This window comes from Anomaloglossus baeobatrachus, chromosome 6, assembly GCF_048569485.1.
Source record: "Anomaloglossus baeobatrachus isolate aAnoBae1 chromosome 6, aAnoBae1.hap1, whole genome shotgun sequence".
Lineage (NCBI taxonomy): Eukaryota > Metazoa > Chordata > Amphibia > Anura > Aromobatidae > Anomaloglossus > Anomaloglossus baeobatrachus.
In genome coordinates this window covers 121834046-121856833 of record NC_134358.1, presented here as the reverse complement: position 1 = coordinate 121856833, position 22788 = coordinate 121834046, and the positions used below count along the sequence as shown (strand labels likewise).

The 22788-nt window shown below is 40.6% G+C and overlaps 1 protein-coding gene across 1 annotated transcript in view; it reads left to right on the top strand.

Annotated features, from left to right (window-relative positions):
- The window catches only part of DNAJC5B (DnaJ heat shock protein family (Hsp40) member C5 beta), a 123680-nt gene extending 102449 nt beyond the window's left edge, over positions 1-21231 (top strand). The window contains exons 4-5 of the mRNA XM_075316328.1: positions 2705-2879; positions 21005-21231. Of these exons, the coding sequence (XP_075172443.1) occupies positions 2705-2879; positions 21005-21099 (270 nt within the window). The 3' untranslated portion in view covers positions 21100-21231. The remainder of the gene's footprint in view (positions 1-2704; positions 2880-21004) is intronic.
- The last annotated feature ends 1557 nt before the right edge of the window (positions 21232-22788 follow it).

Sequence of the window (22788 nt, the reverse complement as noted above, 5' to 3'; positions counted from 1 at the left end):
TCTTTTAACTGGAGGAACAATTAAACACAACGGTTAACCTGACCCCATAAGAGATAACTATAATACATACAGTTAGATATAATCCTTGAGGTGAGCAGGCTTTCTGATCATTCTGCCTGCCCTAGTAACATAAGAAGTGTCACTGGTAATATGCCTTCTGATATTGCCTGTCTCTGGCTAGCACCCTCACCCTGATAGTCAGTAATCACTGTTGGTTCTTGGCTTGTACTTGCTGCATCGTTATCTTGGGTATCAGGAGACTGTTCAAAACTCCATAATCATCTTGTTCTTGCAGATGTCTCCGATTTTTCCAAAGCCACATGTTGCAGCAAGTGTCCTCAGCTCTGTCACATCTCTGTCTACATTTTCACCATCCTTCTGCTGCCTCGTGAAGAACACTTGTATATCTCCCCTGTCTCATTCTTCTTTGGATCATAAGTGGGTCATGGGTCATTTATCAAATGCATGCACAATGTGTGCTAGGACAAGGCGGTTTGTGTCTGGGAGTGAGGTCTGGGCTATTTCTCTGCCTTTTTCCCCAATTAAGTAATAAAACAGCTTTACTTTACGTTTGTCATCACTGGGGACCACTGTCAGATCCACATACAGAGTAAACTCTTCTTTCCAATGTCTCCACGTCTGGGATAGATTACATGATGTGACATCCAGTTTCTGAGGGGGTTTCAGACCAGCCTCCATTTTCTAGTAATGACAGGAAATCTGTATTTACAGTTGCTATGATACTTTGTATAGTCCCAGTCTCACACACAAGCTCTGAGGAGTTGCAGGTGTGTCAAACGAAAGTTCTGTGCCCCGCTGCCACCATGTTCTGTTTGTTGCGTCTCTCATAAATCAGACTCAGTGGAGATCTTCAGGCTCTTTATTACAAGTTGTGTTGTCAGCCATTACATCTCTCCATGCTGTCTGCACCTTGTCTGTAGTACCAGCGAGTTCCCTCTTTTCTGTGGTGTACACATACAACTAATGAGACCCATGGAGGCTATATGTCGCGCCCAGGGATAAGGGGTACTCGGTCCCAGGCGGTGTAACTGGGGAAAATGTCACTTTGGTGGCTGTTGCCCAGTTCCGTGCCCTGGGCCCTTTTTGTAAAGGGGATATATTTACAGGGGATTAGATTAGTGTTCATACGTGACGCCACTTGCGGTATTGCGGCTATGTGGATGGAGCCGCACAATGTCCACTACTGGGGCTGGTGTGAATGGCAGCCTGGATGTTAGACCCTCCGCAAGCACGGACAATCCCCAGAGTGTTGGTGTAATGATGGGCGTTGGAAGAAAGTAGTCCACACAAAGGGTTCAGTGCAACTGGTTCTTTACTCACTTTCTGGTAGTAACTGCTCACCCGAAGCCGGCTGGTTTCACCTTCAGGTCCCCTTTGTCCCAGTGTCAGTGTAGCAATCTGGTACCTTCTTCCCCTGCACCTGTCTCTGGTTGGTGGGTCCCTGTGGCGTGGAGCAACTGGGGGTCCCTGTCCGGTGGTCTTGCCACTGCTGTCCGTATGACTGTAGCGTGAACCCTGTGGGGTTGGAGTCTCTGGTCTTGTCCCCGGCTCTCTCTTTGCTACGGAGTCTCGGGTTTTTAGGGTCAGCAAGGTCCTTGATGGTCCCCTCGCTGTGCAGGTGTTATCAGGCTTGCCTGGAGCTTTATACCTGACCTAAAGTCCTGTAGCCCGTTGATGCGTAGTTCCAGGATTAGTCCACCGTACTCCACCGGCAACTACCCTCCTGGGCACCAGGTTACTGTCAACTCCCTGTCAGTGCGTCTCCTCCCGTCCACCTTCACTCTCTTACTTTCACTACTCCTCTGACTGACTGTCCACTGTCTGCCCCTCCCACCTGGTCAACTAGTGGACTAGACTGGCTCCATCTCTAGGCAGCCATCCATCGGTCCGACCCTAGCTTTGCACTATTGTATGGGGGATTGTTGGGGAAAACTGGGATTACCTGGAGTGTTTGTATGTGACCGGCACTGGTCTTCCAAGGCCCTAGGTGGTGGACACTGCATTCTGGTGAGGATGCAGAACCTTGTAGCGCCCTGATAGCTTCAGGGGCGCTACACATTCACCATATAACATATTGCTACACACGGTCATATTGTACCTTTATCCAACCTTCCAGTTTTTCAGTGCAAATTGGCAATAACTTTAGCATGGATCTGCAGGCAGGCAATGCTGCGCAACCTCTAGCATGTGTCTTGTTTGAACTATTTAAAGGGAACCTGTCATGTCAAAAAAAGCTATGAACCTGCAGATATGGGTTTAATATGTAGGTTAATAATGTTCTAAAATTTCCCAGCTGCTGCACTGAAAGTCCAGCTAGTGGGATTAAATTTACTTTATTCCTCTCATCAGCCTCGGTCTTTCAGTCATAGAGGCGTGGTTTCAGTCACCAACATACAGTGATCAGTGGCACTGACATCTTGAATCAGTCGATGATCACTGTATACTGAGTGGCAGATGAAGTCACGCCTCTATGACTGAAAGCCCGAGGCTGCCGAGAGAAATAAAGTTCAATTCCTCCCACTAGCCAGACTGTCAGTTCATCAGCTGGGCAGTTTTAGAAGGCTATAACCATATAGATTAACCCCGTATCTGCAGGTTCATAGCATTTTTTTACATGACAGATTCCCTTTAATGCACAGTCTAATTTCCTCTAATCAGATATTAAATCTCTCTTTGTCATTAGAGCTTGTTTGCCATTTGTGGACTCCTCACTGGATGTTACTTTTGCTGCTGCCTCTGTTGTTGCTGCAACTGTTGCTGTGGAAAATGCAAACCAAAATCAGCATCAGGAGAGGAGTATGAGTACTACGTGTCTCCGGAGGACCTGGAAGAACAGATTAAAACAGATATGGAATCAGGTGATGTAAAATATGTGAAATACATGCAGCAGCATTTGACATTCATGAATAATTATATAGTAATGCGTTTTGGGCTTAAAATATATTTGCTATTCTCTATGATAGTCCCTTAGCTGAGGCCATAACAGAGAGAAGCTGCAGTGAATGGCTTTCTCAATCACTTGTGGTTTTCAGAAACAGCTAATCGTCAGGGTTTTCTTTCAGGTGTCCCTTCATGGGACCCCCAGGATTAGATAATTATTAAACAATCTATGAAAAGTCTGATAGCAGTCTGCTCCACTTACGCCTTTTTGTGTGTAGATAACCTTTTAACAAGCTCTTTCAATGAAATTTTCCATGCTAGCAAAGCAAGAATATTAACAAAAGAAAGCTTAAAGGGGTATTCCCATCTCCAAAATCGTATCCCAATATGTAGTACAGTCATGGCCAAAAGTTTTGAGAATGCTACAAATATTAATTTTTACAAAGTCTACTGCTTAAGTTTTTCTAATGGCAATTTGCATATACTGCAGAATGTCATAAAGAGTGATCAGCTTAACAGAAATTACTTGCAAAGTCAATATTGGCTAAGAAAATGAACTTTAACCCCCAAAACACATTTCAACATCATTGCATTCCTGCCTTAAAAGGAGTAGCTAACATTGTTTTAGTGATTGTTCCATTAACACAGGTGTGGGTGTTGATGAGGACAGGGCTGGCGATCAATCAGTCATGATTAAGTAAGAATGACACCACTGGACACTTTAAAAGGAGGCTGGTGCTTGGTATCATTGTTTCTGTTCAGTTAACCATGGTTATCTCTAAAGAAACATGTGCAGCCATCATTGCTCTGCACAAAAATGGCCTAACAGGGAAGAGTATCGCAGCTACAAAGATTGCACCTCAGTCAACAATCTATTGCATCATCAAGAACTTCAAGGAGAGAGCTTGCATTGTTGCCAAAAAGGCTCCAGGGCGCCCAAGAAGGACCAGCAAACGCCAGGACCGTATCTTAAAACTGTTTCAGCTGCGGGATTGGACTACCAGCAGTGCCGAGCTAGCTCAGCAATGGCAGCAGGCTGGTGTGAGTGCTTCTGCACGCACTGTGAGGCGGAGAGTGCTTGAGCAAGGCCTGGTTTCAAGGAGGGCAGCAAAGAAGCCACTTCTCTCCAGAAAAAACATCAGGGACCGACTGATATTCTGCAAAAGGTACAGGGAGTGGACTGCTGAGGACTGGGGTAAAGTCATTTTCTCAGATGAATCCCCTTTTCGATTGTTTGGGACATCTGGAAAACAGCTTATTAGGAGAAGAAGAGGTGAGCGCTACCACCAGTCTTGTCTCATGCCAACTGTTAAGCATCCTGAAACGATTCATGTGTGGGGTTGCTTCTCAGCCAAGGGAATCGGCTCACTCACAGTCTTGCCTAAAAACACAGCCATGAATTAAGAATGGTACCAAAATGTCCTCCAAGAGCAACTTCTCCCAACTATCCAAGAGCAGTTTGGCGCCCAACAATGCCTCTTCCAGCATGATGGAGCACCTTGCCATAAAGCAAAGGTAATCACTAAATGGCTCATGGAACAAAACATAGAGATTTTGGGTCCATGGCCTGGAAACTCCCCAGATCTTAATCTCATTGAGAACTTGTGGGCAATCATCAAGAGACGGGTGGACAAACAAAAACCAACAAATTCTGGCAAAATGCAAGCATTGCTTATGCAAGAATGGACAGCTATCAGTCAGGATTTGGTCCAGAAGTTGATTGAGAGCATGCCAGGGAGAATTGCAGAGGTCCTGAAGAAGAAGGGTCAACTACAAATATTTACTTGCTGCATTAACTCATTCTAACTGTCAATATAACCTTTTGATACTCATAATATGATTGCAATTATATTTCTGTATGTGATGTAAACATCAGACAAACACAATTAAAAACCAGAGGGCAACAGATCATGTGAAAATACAATTTTGGTGTCATTCTCAAAACTTTTGGCCATGACTGTAGGTGTAATAATAATAATATTTGCAAATACTTCCAATTAGAAATGTAGTATAGTTCTCCTGAATCACTACATTGTTTACCTCATGTGGAGGGCATTGCAGGACCTTAAGTATCCTTGGTTACGACCACTCTTGTAATGACAGTTAAGGCCGCTTTACACGCTGCGATATCATTACCGATATCGCTAGCGTGCGTACCCGCCCCCATTGGTTGTGCGACACGGGCAAATCGCTGCTCGTGGCGCACAACATCGCTCAGACCCATCCCACTACTTACTTGCCTAGCGACGTCGCTGTGACTGGCGAACCGCCTCCTTTCTAAGGGGGCGGTTCGTTCGGCGTCACAGCGACGTCACTAAGCGGGCGCCCAATAGAAGCGGAGGGGCGGAGATGAGCGGGACATAACATCCCGCCCACCTCCTTCCTTCTGCATTGCCGGCGAACGCAGGTAAGGTGAGGTTCCTCGTTCCTGCGGTGTCACACACAGCGATGTGTGCTGCCGCAGGAACGACAAACTATATCGTACACACAGCAGCAATGGTAATTGGGAATAAATGGGCATGTCACCGATTAGCGATTTTGAACGTTTTTGCGACGATTCAAAATCGCTCATAGGTGTCACACGCAACGACATCACTAAAACGGCTGGATGTGCGTAACAAATTCCGTGACCCCAATGAGATCGCTTGAGCGATGTTGTAGCGTCTAAAGCGGCCTTTAGTTAGCTGCTACGGTCATAACCATGGATACTAAGGTCCACAAGAAAGACCACAAACAGTTTGCAGAAGACATGCAGACTGGATTACTGGAATCATGTCCTATGGTCTGATGAGACCAAGTTAAACTTAGTTGGTTCAAATGGTGTAAAGCTTGTGTGGTGGCAACCATGTGAGCATTACAAAGACAAGTGTGTCTTACCTACAGTGAAGCATGGAGATGGGAGTGTCATGGTTTGGGGCTGCACGAGTGCTGCCGGCTGTGGGGAGCTACAGTTCATTGAGGGATCCATGAATGCCAACATGTACTGGGACATACTGAAGCAGAGCGTGATCTCCTCCATTTGGAAACTGGGCTAAGGAGAAGTATTGCAACACCACTGCCTTGCTAAAGAAATTGAGGGCAAAGGTGCTGGACTGGCCAAGCATGTCTCCAGACCTAAACCCTATTGAGCATCTGTGGGGCATCCTCAAATGGAAGGTGGAGCAGCGCAAGCATCCACCAGCTCCGTGATGTCATCATGGAAGTGTGGTGGAGGATTACAGTGGCTCCTGTGAAGCTCTAATGAACTCCATGCCCAAGACAATTAAGGTAGTGCTTGTAAATAATGGAGGTCACAAAAATTATTGACACTTTGGGCACAATTTGGCCATTTTAACATAGGGGTGTACTCACTTTTGTTGCCAGCAGTTTTAATATTATAAGTTATTTAGAAGGCACCAAATTTACACTGTAATACAAGCTGTACATTGAGTGATTTACATTGTATCAAAGTGTCATATATTTAGTATTTTCCCATGAAAAGATAAAATGAAACATGTTCCAATATGTGAGGTTTACTTGTAACGACTGAATGCCTGTCGTTATGACTATTAAGATACGATGGCACTATGGAAAACCCAGGGACACAAAGATGGTGATTAACAGTTTTCTTTATAAAAAAAAACCAGTTCTCTTACAATGTATGGGCCACAACAGCCTGGAATAAACAATGACAGTTTATGCAACTCGGAGGACTTCAAGTGTCGGTCTGTAGGGATGAACTGGACTATATTCCCCCCCCACTATACCGCTCCCTCCCTTATCTATTAATGGGGCTTACCCGTGTGCACTACTACAGATAATGGCACGTGATCCCTCCAAGGGTATAATCTTACAACCACCTCCCCTTATGTTTACAATTCAATTAGAGTACCCGGCCACCTTCCCATATACATTCACAAACAAGTAAATATATGTACATGTACCTTTATACCTGTACCTCTACCTCTACTGTGTACCTCTATTCAATATTCTGTACCTCACTGCCCCCAGATAGTGTGATGAAGCAAAGGCAGAATAGTCTGTTATTATCAGCACAACACAGCTTAACCTTCACTAACTTCCGGTTCAGAGCAAACGCCTCAGGATAAGCAAGCAACCACCGCTCCTTCTCAGTAAATAATCTGTAGAATAATCCTCCTTCTTCTTTATCCTATCTATCTATCTGTCCCTGACTGACTATTATACACCGATCGGTCTCAGGTCAATTGTTACTCACTGAAGTCTTTCACTCAAGATGGCGTCCGTCCCCTCAGACTGCTTCTGATTCACTCTTAGATGATTTTGTCCAAACAGTTTCTGGAGAAAAATTCACTCAGATGAATTCCCCTCGTCAGGGGCAGTAGGAGCTCCAAAGAAAAAAAAACAAGTAAGCAGTCCACAAAAGGAAAAAAAAAACAGGCAATCCTATGAATCCAAACACGGGAAAATGACATCCGTCTTTCTCTTGCGCAGTCCCTCAGATCCTGACTGAAATTTTTAACCGTCTCTCTGTATCTACGTTACTAGGGAAACCTAATGTAACCCCTTACTGTCTAGCAGTGTGGCTGCCCTCTAGTGACACCTAGTGGCCATTTAAGTTATAGCTTAAAAATATATATACATTAACAAACATGCAATTTTATCTTATGTACATTTTCACCCTGTTACATACTCACTTTTCTTTATACTGTCTATATTGTACAATCAGTACATTTGTGTGTATGTATATATTTTTTTAGATGATGACGCATGTAAAAGATACAGGTACAAGTTACTTTACATTGTTTAAACCTGTTTTTACATAGTTTTATGTAAGGTTTACTTGTATAAAGCAACATTGCTTATCTTTTTTGGAGCTAAAGTATTTTATAGAAGCAGCCAAATCCCTTGAAGGTTTTTGTGTGAAATCTTGATAATGTAATGAAGTCATCTATTCATCTATGTGTGTCACGGACACTTATGCCTGTTAGTGTATTGGCAGAATTGTTTCTTCATAGGTCAAAGTAATATCTCTAAGAGATAAATTAAATCTTAATGATTACAGTCATCCAAAGCCAAGCCAGGATGCAAAAACTTGAAATAGTGTTCAGTTAACTACTCACGAATTATACACGAATTATACAAAGTTTATGAGACCACAGGCAATTTTTTTTACTTATGCTCATTCGGTTTTTTTTTCCTCTTTTCTTTCAAAATCATTGTTTTTTGGTAAACAAGTTGTAGGTTTGAATGACATCATTCATTTTGTCATCCAATACATTGGAAAATTATTAAAAAAAATTAAATGTGCAGTGACGTTTAAAAAAAAAAATTAAAAAAGTGTCTTTTTTTTTATACGGTGTTCTTCATTTAATAACAATGACCTAGCAACATGGCTCTCCATGCTTCTATGATGATTATTATGATATCAAACTTGTATAGGTTTTTCTATTTAAGTAATCTAAAAAATTCGTAAAGTAAAAAAAATTATGCTATTCCCTCCATTTTCTAAAACCCCCAACTTTTTTGCAAATGATATGGTGTAAGGGCGGTGTCACACGCTACGATATATCGGGCGATATGTCGTCGGGGTCATGGATTCCGTGACGCACATCCGGCATCGTTAGAGATATCGTAGCATGTGACAGCTACAAACAACTGTTAACGAGCAACAATACCTTATCGTTGCTCGTTGACACATCGTTCATTTTCATAAAGTCATTCCTCCTTCTGCACGCCAGTTGTTTGTCGTTCCCGAGGCAGCACACCGCTCCGTGTGACACCCCAGGAACGACGAACACAGCATACCTGCATCCCGCCAGCAATGCGGAAGGAATGAGGTGGGTGGGATGTTACGTCCTGCTCATCTGCGCCCCTCCGCTTCTATTGGGCGGCCACTGTGTGACGTCGCTGTGACGCCGAACGTCCCTCCCCCTTCAGAAAGAGGATGTTCGCCGCCCACAGCAAGGTCGTTTGGGAGGTAAGTACGTGGGACGGGGTAAACGACTTTGTGCGCCACGGGCGGGTGCGATTGCTCATGCGATCGCATGATATATCGTTCCGTGTGACGCCGGCCTAAAGGTTTGTTTTTTGCTTGGCGAGCTGAGGATTTTATTGATAATGTTCAGGATTCTAAATGATTGATAACATTTGGGATTCTATATGAGATTTTGCATTGTATTACATTTTTTTTATATATGAAAAAAAGCAATTCTGGTGTTTTCATTTTTTTACGTTATGATGCTTACAATTCTAGTTAATTTGACATATTTATAGTCAAGACTTAATGATGTATATATATATATATATATATATATATATATATATATATATATATATATATATATATGTAATGATTCTGAATTCCACTATACTAGAGTATTGCAAACCATGTATAGTCAATCATAGTGGAACTGTCTTAAAATGTAAAAACATGAAAAAAATAATTATAGTGCATATTTTCTTGCTAGGTTATTCTTATCCCCAAACAATAAGTGTTGTTGTTTTTTTCATTCAATTTTTTGCTATGTTTATCCATGCAGTACATGGTAAAATGAATGATGTTTTTGAAAACTACAAGTCATCCTGCAAAAAACAAGCCATCATACAGTTATGTAGAAAAATAAAAAAAAGTTGTGGTTCTCAAAGAAAGGGGAAAAAATGCACAAAATATAAAAATTGCCAGATCCTTAATTCCTTCCCGTGGCCAATTGATTATTTTTTTTCTTTTTCATTTTTTCTTCTGCTTCTTCCAGGAGCCATAACTTTTTTTTTCTGTCCACAAAGATGTGCGAGGACATGTTTTATGCAGGACGGGTAATACTCACCACACACTGTACTGGAAAATGGGAAAAAGTGCAATTTTGTATTCCATTACCTATATCAGCTCACTAAAATGATGGAATATCTCAAAATGAATATGAAGCAATACACAAAATGTTTTTTTTTTAAAAAAAAATTAAACAAGAACATCGGAAAAGCAAAAGACAAGTCAAAGAAAGTTGTTTGATTATGCAAATAAGATGCAAAACCAACTTTTATTCTCTATAGAAAAGGCTGACAGGAGTATCTGCACATTCCCTGATCAATTATCGTGATTGAGTAGCAAGCGACATATTTATGGGGGGAAGCAGAAGCATGTCAAACTAGACAAGAGTGCTACACATTGACTCACACATTGACTGTTCAGTAGGGTGTATGGTCACCCAAGACTCCCAATAATTCCAAAACACACTGACAGTGATAGGGCATGAACAGGACCAGATTATCCAGCAGTTTTTGCGGGATTTTCTTCACTTTGCTGCAGGGCAACTTCTATCTCAAGAAGTGTTGCATTGGATGGTTTGACAGACATCTTCCCAACACATCCCAAGCATGTTCAATGGTTTTCTGGTCTGGAGAACGGGAAGGTCAGTCCATGGGTTCAATTTCTGCCTCCTGTTGTTGATGAGATGTGGCCTGTGGGGCCTTGCATTATCGTCCATGAAAAGAAAGTTGTTTCTAACTGCTCCAGCATAGGGTACCACTATAGGTTGCAGCACATCATCTTGATATCTGACAGCAGTCAGCGATCTGTTTCTGATGACATGGATGTCGGTTCAATCACCATTTCTGATGCCAGCCCACACCATGAGTCCACCACTACCAAAAGAGTCCCTTTCTCGCATGAAACGTGAATTCTCTTCCTTGTTCACACCAGATCAGGACACAATGATTGTCAGGCTGCAGACTGAACTGCGACACATCAGAAGACAGTTGACCACTCTTCACAGGTGCAATGACGATGCTCATCAGCTCACTTTCTACGGGTTCTACGGTGTTCAGCAGATAAAGAAATGTGTACCTTTGGTTGCCAGGCATGCAGTCCAACATGATGAAGCTGATTTCATATGGTCTGGATGCATATCCATAGTCTATTGGAAGCAAGAAACCTTTGCCGCAGCTCTGTTATATTCCTGCACATGTTCCTACTTGCCAATAAGGTCAACTAGCGGTCATCTCTTGCTGTTGTGGCAGATGGGCGACCCTGCCCTCATCTTCTTTGTACTGTGCCAAGCTCTTGAAAGCCATTCCACAGTCACACTTTAGGATGCTCCAAGTGTTGTTACCACTGTCATCTGTGTTTGACCAGCTTCAAGATGTCCTATGGTTTTCCAGGCTTCAAATTTGGGCAGTTTGTGTTGCAGGGGCATTGCAAGGGCAGATACTCCAATACTTTCAACCCCATGTATAGCGTATTTTCACCAATCAAACAAAAGTTGGTTTTATATCTCATTTGCATAACCCAACAACTTTTGTGCTTGTTTGCTTTTTTGTTGGCCTTCCTTATTAGCTAGCAGAAGCTACAGAAAAATAGGAGAGTACAGGCCACATGATAAGAAAAAATGCTTATTGGTTAAATAACACATACAGTTAAAACCAATAAAAAAGCAAAAACCTCCCTCAAGTGAACCCATTCTGGAAATTACACTTACACTTACAAATACAAGGAATTCATCTTGAGGTGTAATGAGCAATTCATAAAATTGTATAACATTGGGCCGTGAAAATAAAAAAATATAATTTTTTCCTCTGAAATATTACTTTGGCCCCAAAGTTTTAACTTTCAAAAAGGGTAATAGGAGAAAATGGACCACATAATTTATTATATAATTTCTCCTGACTTCGGCAATACCCCATATGTAGTCAAAAACTACTTTTGTGGCACAGTACAATGCTCTGAAGGGACGGAGCAACATATTGGGGTTCAGGTTTTGTTGGAATGATTTGGAGGTGCCATGTCCCATTGGCAGAGCTCCTAATATGCCAGAAAAGCAAGCCCCCATAAGTGACACTATTTTACAAAGTACACCCTTCAATGAATTTATCTAGGGGTGCAGTGAGCATATTAACACCACCGGTGTGCCACAGAATTTTACACCATTGGGAGATGATTAAAGAATAATTATATATTTTCACTAAAATGTTGTTTTAGCTCCAACTTTTTAATTTTTATAAGTTCTAATAAAAAGAAGTTGGACCACGCAGGGAAGTAGTGCCACATTGGACTTCAGAATTTTCTGTTATGGTTTGTGGGTGCCATGTCACATTGGCAAAGCTCCTGAGGTTTCCCAAACAGCAGAAATCCCCCACAAGTGACACCATTTTACAACTTGCATCCCTTCAGGAATTCATCTAGGGGTGCAGTAAGCATATTAACATCACAGGTGTGTCACAAGATTTTTATACTGATGTGTTACACAATTTCTCTTGAATGTGGCAATATCCCTCATGCGATTATCCAGTACAGTTTGCCCACACTGCAGGGCCCAGCAGGAAAGGAGCAACATATGACTTTTGGAGCACAGAGTTTCCTAGAATAGTTTTCATACTTCCTTTACAGAGCCCCTGAGTTTTGGGGAGGAGACATTGCCCTTTTCCAGATCCTTTGTGCTACCACTAATGTGGAAGCCCCCTATATTTCCGTTAATAGATAACAGACCTGAGTGGGGACTTGTTTTTTTTTTTGTAGATTGATTTGAATTCTATTTAGTGGTAATTTGTACTACAGTTCCCATTTATCCTGTGCTCTATGCTGAGCACTTACATTATGGTTTCCATCTACATCGCCAACATAAGCGATTTAGGTGAAACCCTCGATGGATCCTCTCACTAATGAGACAGCAGAATTACTCCGGACTCTGTTTGGCCTCTGTTCAGCGGTGTCCGTCTTTTCAAAAGTGACTGTTGTTGACCGCACTTTTGTGCACGCCTAAAAGACGTCTAAAAAGATGGACACCGCCAAACCACTGGTCCATCTACCTAATTACAGTGAATTTTCCATTGGAATTTTATCAGAATTACGTTTTTCAGAGAATTAGATGGAAACCCCAGTGTAAGCACTCAGCGTAGAACGCAGGATAAATGTGAGCTGATCCTGACTAATTATAGCGATTTTACTTTAATATTTTTTTTTGTCTTGTTGCTTTTACAACATAGAAACATTTTCAGTAATATCATTTTTATTTATGTATGACTTTTTGATCATGTTTTCTTTCACTTTTTTGTCAGCTTTATGATGAAAAGAAATAGTTATTGATATTTATTTATTTACAGTGTCCACTGAGGGGGTTACCTAGTGTGACAGTATCATAGACCGGGTTGTTCTGGAAGAAGCAATACAAAATGTGTGTCATTTTTTTTTTTACATAAATATACGTATTTATTGGTATACTATTTTTTATTGTTCTTTATTTTCTGATTTTCTTTTTAAATATTTTTTTAATTTTTAAAAACTTTTTTTTTTTTCTAAGTCCCTATGTGGGACATTAATGTTTATTACTCTGATTGCTGGTATAATATATTGCAATGCACAAGCATTCCAATACATTATACCTGTCAGAGCTGCATTGACAGAAGCCTCTTAGACCATGTTCGTGACGTGGTCTAACAGGCTTGCCATAGCTGGCTAACTTGGATGAAGTTGTGTTGACCTCAGGTTGCTATGGCAATGATTTAGCCCCCATGATCACGTCGATGGGGTACCGATTGGGTGGGATAGGGAGCACACTCCCTCTCCCAGCACCTAAATGCTGCAATCGTGACGTTAAACAGCCAGGGCAGCGTGTAACAGCTGGGGCTTGGCTACAACTTACGCTGAGCTACTGACAGCAATCGTGCAAGCACATATCCTGTGCCCGCATGATTGCCAAGACATCCATTTTGTGGGAACCCCTTTTCATCCTTGACGTAAGTGTAAAGGGGGCTTTACACGCTACGCTATCATTGCCGATATCGCTAGCGTGCATACCCGCCCCATCGTTTGTGCGACTCGGGCATATCGCTGCCCGTCGCCCTCAAAATCGCGCACGGTCGTCACATGGACTTACCTGCCCTGCGACATCGCTCTGGCCGGTGATCTGCCTCCTTTTTAAGGGGGTGGGTCATGCGGCATCACAGCGACCTCACACGGCAGGCGTCCAATAGAAGCGGAGGGGCAGAGATGAGCGGGACGTAAACATCCTGCCCACCTCCTTCCTTCCGCATAGCCGGTGGAGGCAGGTAAGGAGATGTTCCTCGCTCCTGCGGTGTCACACACAGCGATGTGTGGTGCCACAGGAATGAGGAACAACATCGATAACGATATCGTAGCGTGTAAAGCCCCCTTAAGTCAAATGTCGTAAAGGAGTTGATTTTTCTATAAAGCCCTATAAATTTTGAGATTTCCTCTGCAGGGCAGAGAGTCCAGATATTTTAACAGTTTATAGGTCTTAATTTTTACCATTACTTGGTTTCTGTAAGGACGATTCTAGCCCTTTCACAATATGCAAATGTCGGCTTTTGAAATGTCATTGACCATATGCAAAGGACTCTTGCTCTCCAAATTTGAATACAGTAAGATACATTTCAACTCTAAAATGTATTGGACAGAAAAAGCGCATGATGATCTCCTTGTTATATTGAATTGCAGGATATTCTATTTCAGAAACAATATACTGTATCTCTAACGTCATCAATTTAATTCACAGTTCACGTTATTTATTGACGCCACCATTTTTTTTTTTTTAAAACGTTACACGCAAGTCTGTAATCCTTGAGAAATATGGCTTATCGAGCATAGCTATTTGATTCTGCAGGAGATGGAAAAAGAACTGATGCTATATAAAGAAAGCAATATACTAAATTATTCCACAAATATGTTATAAAAATACTTCAGAAATGTTTATTCCAGGGCTTAAACTTCAGTGTAGATTGTCATAAGCAATATATGCGTGCAAGGCTGAGATTTCATTTCACAAAGCAATAATGGTAAAAGAAAAGTAATTACATACACTAAAATGTCTCAGCAAGGTTCTATTTTTCAAAGATTTGACACAATAATATCTTATTTAGGAGCAGAAACAACTTCATGACTACTACTTGCTTGCTATGGTCTGTATATCTACAGTTTCTTGCACTGTATACAAAACTGCCAATAGAAGGATCCCGTAATTAAAATATACATATAGCGCATATACATCATCAGCAGCAATTCTTCTGGGTACTCTTGCACAAAATCAGAGATTTTGCATTATTATAGTCAAGTGTATGAGTAATCAAATATACCAAACAGATGATAAAGATCAACATTTTCGTATGTAGGTTAAAACAGTCATTAACTGAGACAGAAACAGCTGTGTAGGAGGCTTAAGGCTATGACCGCACTTTGCGTTGTGCTACTTGCAGTTTAGAACGCACGTTTTGGCCTTAATTGATTTAGCCAAAGTTGCCTTTTTCAGAAATCTAGCGCTAAAAACGCATGTGTATTTACCACGTTTTAAATGCGTTTTCAGCGCTTTTTACATGCTTTTTCACCTGCGTTTTGACAGATGCGTTTTGAACATCAAGACACAGCTAAATAAAGATTAAATAGTCAGAATGAAAAAAGAGAAAAAAAAGCAAAACATATATAATTTTTGGATTAATGAAGAAAATAGTTATATTTTATGAAAATATAGTGGTTTTATAATATTTATTGCTAAAATAGCAATAAAATTATAATTTTCACTAATTTAATTGTCGGACTATGTGTGTGTGTGTAAAGGGACATATTATTCCATTATTTTAATGTTAGAAAAGCATGCGTTTTTTAAGTAAAAAACGCAGTGTTTCTGCACCTAAAAATCAGGTAAAACGCAGGAAATATTGATGTTTGTTGCTTTTTGATACTTCTAATTGACTTCAATGTTAGCAAAACGCTGCAGAAATGGCAAAGTTTTTTGAACGCATGGTTTTTGCCACAAATTATGCAAATTAAACGCAGTGTTTTAAAACGCAAAGTGCGGTCAGGAAATCTTCATTTTCCATAGACTATCATGGAAAATCAAAACGCATGCCTTTTGGCATGAAAAAGGTGCAGTTCAAAACGGACCTAAGAAGCAGCTGAAATGCAGGTGGAAATGTAAAGTGTGGTCATACCCAGTGTTTTGAGCAGCAGCATTTTCATGCCAAAAGGCATGTGTTTTGATTTTCCATGATAGTCTATGGAAAAGGAAGATTTCTTGTCCGCACTTTGCGTTTCAAAACGCTGCGTTTAATTTGCATAATTTATGGCAAAAAACAGGCGTTCAAAGAAGCAGCATGTCAATTGTTTTTGCCATTTCTGCAGCGTTTCGCTAACATTGAAGACAATGAGAAGTAGCAAAAAGCATCAACCATCAAAATTGCAGCGTTTTACCTGCTTTTTAGCTGCAGAAAGAGTGCGTTTTTAACTTCAAAAACCCATGCTTTTCTGACATGAAAATAATGGATTAATATGTCCCTTTACACACACACATACTCCGACATTGAAATTAAAGGAAATTATGATTTTATTGCTATTTTAGCAATAAATATTATAAAACCTCTAGAATTTCATGAAATATAACTATTTTCTTTATTAATTCAAAAAATATATGTTTTTTCGTTTTTTTTTCTCTTTTTTCCTTCTGTCTGACTGTTTAAACTTTTATTTAGCAGTGTCTTGATGTTCAAAACGCATCTGTCAAAACGCAAGGGAAAAAGCATGTAAAAAGCGCTGAAAATGCATCTAAAATGCTGTAAATACGCATGCGTTTTTAGCGCTAAATTTCTTAAAAAGACAACTTTGGGTAAATCAATTAATGCCAAAACGTGCGTTTAGAAATGCAACTAGGACGACGCCAAGTGCGATCATAGCCTGAAATTGGTTTTGGAAAAGCCAAACTGTGCAACAAAGATGAGGCTGTAGAAAACAGTTTCAGGTCATATATTGTGGCAAGACTGTACACAGCAACAAGAACAAGGTAGCTAAAATGCATCAGTGAGGTCTCAGGCAAAGCGTTCAAACCAGGGGTTTTAAGATGTGCTGTTCAAGAAGTACCAAGAAATTGGCAACATTGACTGTAGACACTGTGGTTGGCCAAAGAAACTTAATGCTGCTAATGAAATACACATCATGCTTACTTCCATTTGAAATTGGAAGCTATTTAGCATTGTCAGCAGCTTAGAACTGACATCAAACAGTTGATCCCAGCTTCACCCGTTTACTATTTGGAGACTCCGACAAGAAATGGCCTTCTTGAATGAATTACTGCCAAAAAGCCATACCTTCGATATTGAAACAAAATCAAGTGACACAATTCTAGACAATTTTGTGTTCTAAAAAATGGCGCACTTACCCTTCCGAGCCCTGCCATGCACTCAAACAGTAGATTTCCACCACACAAGGGGTATCAGTGTACTAAGGAGAAAGTGCCCAGCAAATTGTGTGGTGCACTTTCTGTTGCTTCCCTTGTGAAAATGCAAAATTTGTGGCTAAAATAACTTTTTTGTGGGAAAAATTAAAAATTTCATTTTTCCCTTTCACATTGCTTTAGTTCCTGTGAAGAACCTAAAGGGTTAACAAACTTCATGAATGTGGTTTTGAGCAGTTTGAGGGGTGCAGTTTTTAGAATGATGTAACGTTTGGGCATTTTTTGTTACCTAGGCTGAACAAAGTCACTTCAAATGTGATGTGGTCCCTACGAAACAATGGTTTTGTAAATTTTATTGGAAGAATGAGAAATTGCTGATAAATGTTTAACCCTTTTAACTTAGTATAAAAAAATAATGTTTCAAAATTTATGCTGATGTAAAGTAGATATGTGGGAAATGTTATTTATTAATGATTTTGTGTGCCAACTCTCTGGTTTAAAGCGCACCAATCACCAGGATTTTACTATATAACCTAAAGCCAGTGCTATACTGGCGGTATCATGCTGATGCTATACATACCTTTAGTTATGAGATTGGATGTATAGGTTTTGAAACACAAGCACGTAAAGTTTGTAAAAGAAGCAACTTTTTGAATAACAGCCGCTGAGGAGCTGTTATTTATGATAATTCTATTGTTGAATCAATTTACTAACTGATTAGAAGGACCTGTGCTGATGTCATACTCATGTGATCAGAAGGGAAAGAGCCTCAGCCAACATAGCTGATACTATGAAGCAACATTATTTTTCTGTTGCATGAGGTCCTGCCCCTTCTGGTCACATGGGTATGATATCAGCAAAGGTCCTTCTAGTCAGTTACTAAAACGATTCTATAACAGAATTATCATAAATAACGGATAGGGTGAGGATGGACAGGCAGCGGGGTGAAATGAACTATGAATACTAACCCCAAATATCAGCTGATCGGCAGCTGCTGTCATTCAAAAAGCTGCTTATTTTACAAACTTCACTTGCTTGTGTTTAAAAACCTATACATCCTAGCTGACAACTAAAGGTATCTGTAGAATCAGCCTGATAGTGCCAGTATAGCACTGACTTTAAGATGTATAGGAAAATCCTGGTGATTAGTGCGCTTTAAGGACACAAAAAATTAAATGTTTTGAAAATTGCAAAATTTTCTAAATTTTCTTCAAATTTACAATATTTTCACAAATAAATGCACAAAATATTGTCCTAAATTTACAGCTTTCAGGAAGAACAATATGTCCTGAAAAAAAAACAGTCTCAGAATCACTGGTATCATTCCAGCGTTATAATCTCATAAAGTATACAAAAGATGGAGGGACAAAGCGCAATAGGGTCTTATCCAATGCACATATAAAAGTAATAAGGGAATGTGTTCACCTTACTGGGTTGTGTGTCACACAACCAGATTCAAAGCATGTAATCAGCTGCTGCAGAGTCCACATGTCAAAAAAGCCGAAGCAGATCAGGAATAAGGCTGATGTGGAACTATTACTGTGCTGCTGAAGATATGACGTGAATCCAGGAAAGATTGAGTGAAGGTGGTTTTACTCAACGTGTTTCGAAGTGTCACCCCACATCTTCATCAGGAAATTCACCAATACGACAGACAACAGTAATGCAGTCTATAAATGGCTGCAAGTTTTCAAAAAAGAGCACCAAAACAAATAAAACAAAATGGTGCTGTTTTTTTTAAAAAAAAACTTGCAGCCATTTATAGATTGCATTAATGTTGTTGTCTGTCATATTGGTAGATTTCCTCATGAAGAAGTGGGGTGACACTCTGAAACGCGTTGATTTTAAAACCACCTTCATTCAGTCTTTCCTGGATTTACGTTATATCTTCAGCAGCACAGTAATAGTTAAACATCAGCCTTAATCCTGATCTTCAACCTCACAAAGTTACAGTGGTCAGAATTGAAAATATTGGTCTGGTCTTGAAGGTGAAAACAGGCTAGGGGGTGCAAGGGTTAGTAGTGAGCTTACAGAAGCTCACTCTTAGGATAATGCCCAGTGCTCCATATAATCCTGAAGTTGGCCTTGACTCCTCTCATAAGGTAGTTGATGGCTACCTATTTACCATTCCTTACCCATATCCATTCTCCTGAAGTTCAAATTAAGTACTAGAGACAAAAATGATTATATAGGTATAAAAAAAAAATCAATGTTTTTTCTATTGGGGAAGATTAGCCTGTCTCCATACTAAAAAGGTTATGGTGGATCCCCACAAATGTATGACTTGTTGATATCTAATACTGCGATAAAATGTGTTTTATATGTTTATAGCTGTAGTACCCTGGCATTGCCCGGGATAGTAACTGTCTCTCTGTCTCTCTCCCAGGCTCTGTCTGTCTGTGTCTATCTGTCTGTGTCTGTCTGTCTCTGTCTGTCTGTCTCTGTCTGTCTCTTTCTGTCTGTGTGTCTGTCGCTGTGTGTCTGTCTATCTGTCTGTCTCTCTGTCTATCTCTGTCTGTCTCTGTGTGTCTGTCTCTGTCTTTCTCTTTCTCTGTCTATCTCTGTGTGTCTGTCTGTCTCTCTGTCTGTCTCTGTCTGTCTGTGTGTGTCTCTATCCATGTGTGTCTGTCTGTGTCTATCTCTCTGTCTGTCTCTGTATCAGTCTCTGTCTGTCTCTATCTCTGTCTGTCTCTCTCTATCTCTGTGTCTGTTTGTCTCTCTCTATCTATGTGTCTGTCTGTCTCTCTCTATCTCTGTGTCTGTCTATGTCTGTCAGTCTCTTTCCCTGTCTGTCTCCTTCCCCATCTGTCTCAATTCAGGTCTGTCTCGTTCCAGGACTGTCTCTTTCCCCATCTGTCTCTTTAGCAGTCTGTCTCTTTCCCCATCTTTCTTTTTCCCCATCTGTCTTTTTCCCCATCTGTCTCTTTCAGCATTTGTCTCCTTCCCCATCTGTCTCCTTCCTCGTCTGTCTCTTTCCCCATTTGTCTCTTTCCTCGTCTGTCTCTTTCCCCGTCTGTCTCTTTCCCCGTCTGTCTCTTTCCCCGTCTGTCTCTTTCCCCGTCTGTCTCTTTCCCCGTCTGTCTCTTTGTTGCCCTTTATCCTGTCTGCCTGTCTCTTTCCCTGTCTGTTTGTGCCTGTCTCTTTCCCTGTCTGTCTCTTTCCCCGTCTGTCTCTTTGTTGCCCTTTATCCTGTCTGCCTGTCTCTTTCCCTGTCTGTTTGTGCCTGTCTCTTTCCCTGTCTGTCTGTGTCTGTCTGCCTCTGTCTGTCTCTTTCCCTGTCTGTCTCTGTCTGTCTCTTTCCCTGTCTGACTTTTACTCTGTCTATCCCTATGTCTGTCTGTCTTTTTCCCTGTCTCCCTTTCTCTCTCTCTCTCTGTCTGTCTCTTTCTCTATCCGTCTCCCCACCGACATTTTATTACCTCACACATAAGCTTCTTATACTAACAATTTATTTTGTTCCTATAGCAACCAATCACAGCTCCTATTAATAACCTGTAGATTGCAGCTCCATTCACTTTAATAGAGGCAGGTTTTTTGGAGAGTAACTGTAAATCGCGGGGTTAAATTTTCCGCACACATCCACACACATACACACACACATACATACACACACACATACACTCAGCTTTATATATTAGATTACTCTAGTGTTCATTCACTATATTATGTAAAAATACTTCTGTGCGACTAGTAAGGATTCGTGTTCGTATTATTCGTAAAGAATCCCAAAGTACTTTTCTGGTATTTGTCATGAATAACAAATCTAATGCAAGTGAATGGGGAACCTGAGGATTTTTCTTGTCGTGATGATTACTGAAATAATACTCGGTATTCGGTAATATTATTCGAACATGAATAGTTACTATTCGCCTATCACTAGTAATAAATACTGTATATGTTGATTATTTTAATTGTTCTTTTAGAAATCATAAAAATAATTAAATAATAATAGTTTTATGTTATTTTTGTCCTAGATGGTCAAATTCCTATTGTAATGCAACCAACAAATGCACATGAGAAAACCCAGCTGATCGGAGACAATCGTCGTACTTACCAAACGGATTCCTAAAAAGTCAAAGGAGAACTGCAGATATGTTATCACGACGAGTTCTAAAAAAAACTCTAACAGACATTGTATAGTTCGAAATGCCGATATGCAATATGGATGAATTTTTGGTATAAGGATCTCTTGAATAATAAACACACTACATGTACAATCAAACTGAATTGTATTCAGGGTATTTTTGAAATACACTTCTCTCATTGTTAAGGCTCTCACCCAGCCACTGTAATGTATCCCCAACTAGTTCACACACCCAAGGCGCTTAATTACCGAAAGGTTGGTAAGTCCCAATGGCAAGCACAGAATGTGCTCACGGCTCACAAGCTTAACATAGGTCATATGCATTAAAGGGGTTATCTGGGACTTTCTAGAATAGGTCAATAATAACTCATTGGTGGGGGTAAAACTCCTGGCACACCTGCCAATCCGCTGCCTCGGGTTACGGCTGGATGTGCTGATTTGCGGTGAAGCACAGCAAACTTTTGTCAACTGCTTAGTGGTCGCAGCCAGGTTCCTCCCCATATACATTCAAATTGGGGACACGTGCAGTACTCGGCCGTGACCTCTATTCTGTTGATAGAACTGTACTGTGCAGTTCCACAACTCAGCGATCAGCTATTGCTTAATAGATATTTAACAAAGTAAGGAACTGAAGGACATACATAAAAGGTGCAAAACAGTTATAAAAACAGAATGTGGAAAAATGCAGGAAAGTCCTATACTTATCAGTAAGCTGTAAGAAAATCCTTAATGGCTTCGAGTAACATGGGTCAGAATGTGCACAAAAAACAATTTGCTAATCCATTGATTGGTTACTGTCCAGCATTTTGGATGGTGTTAAAAATCATTCTCCTCCTTCCTGGGTCCACCCATTGGGAGTGTGCTTCATTAGGCCTGCGACACACATCCGTGCCTCTGGCACGTTTTTGACATTTTTTCCACGTACCGGAGACACGTGCTTATGTTGCCACAATCATTTCAATATTAATAGCCTCACGTCAGTGTTTTCGCACGGAGCGTGTGTCCGTTCCGTGCATATGTATGACTGTGCCGAAAAAGCGCTGACATGTCCGTTTTGCTCCGGCATAACGTACTCACGGACCCATTAAATCCTATGAGTCCGTGTTTGCACGAACGTCATACGGATGGCCTCCGTATGCTATCCGTGCGGTCCGTGTTTGAAAAATCAAGGTTGTTACAATTTTAAATACTTGCAGGTGGCCTAGCTAACATACTTTTTTTGCTCAAAACTTAGTTTGCATTTGCAGAAGGAGTGAGCAAGCAGTTGTTGTTCTGTGGACTTAAAGAACGGTTTTGACCACAATTTCTCCTTCCAAAAATAATAATGGCTCCACGGGTGGACACGGAGAAACTGATAGCAGCTGTTGAGACTCACCCAGCATTATGGAATACACGTGTTGATGGTTACCATGACAGACTGACAGTTGACCGCCATTGGCTTCAAGTTGCAGAGGAAGTTTACCCCAATAATGCATGGGATAGATGTTCACCTTCAAAGCGTGCAAAATATAGTAAGTGTTGTAGTTTGTTAATTTTTATTATCTTTTTTGTATATATTTTTTTATTTTTCAAAGTGTGTATGTTATGTTATTGTAGTTAAAATATTTTTGAAAAACATTCTTTTGAAATATTTTAAATTTTAATAATTTATTTTTAAAAGGTTAAATTATCTTT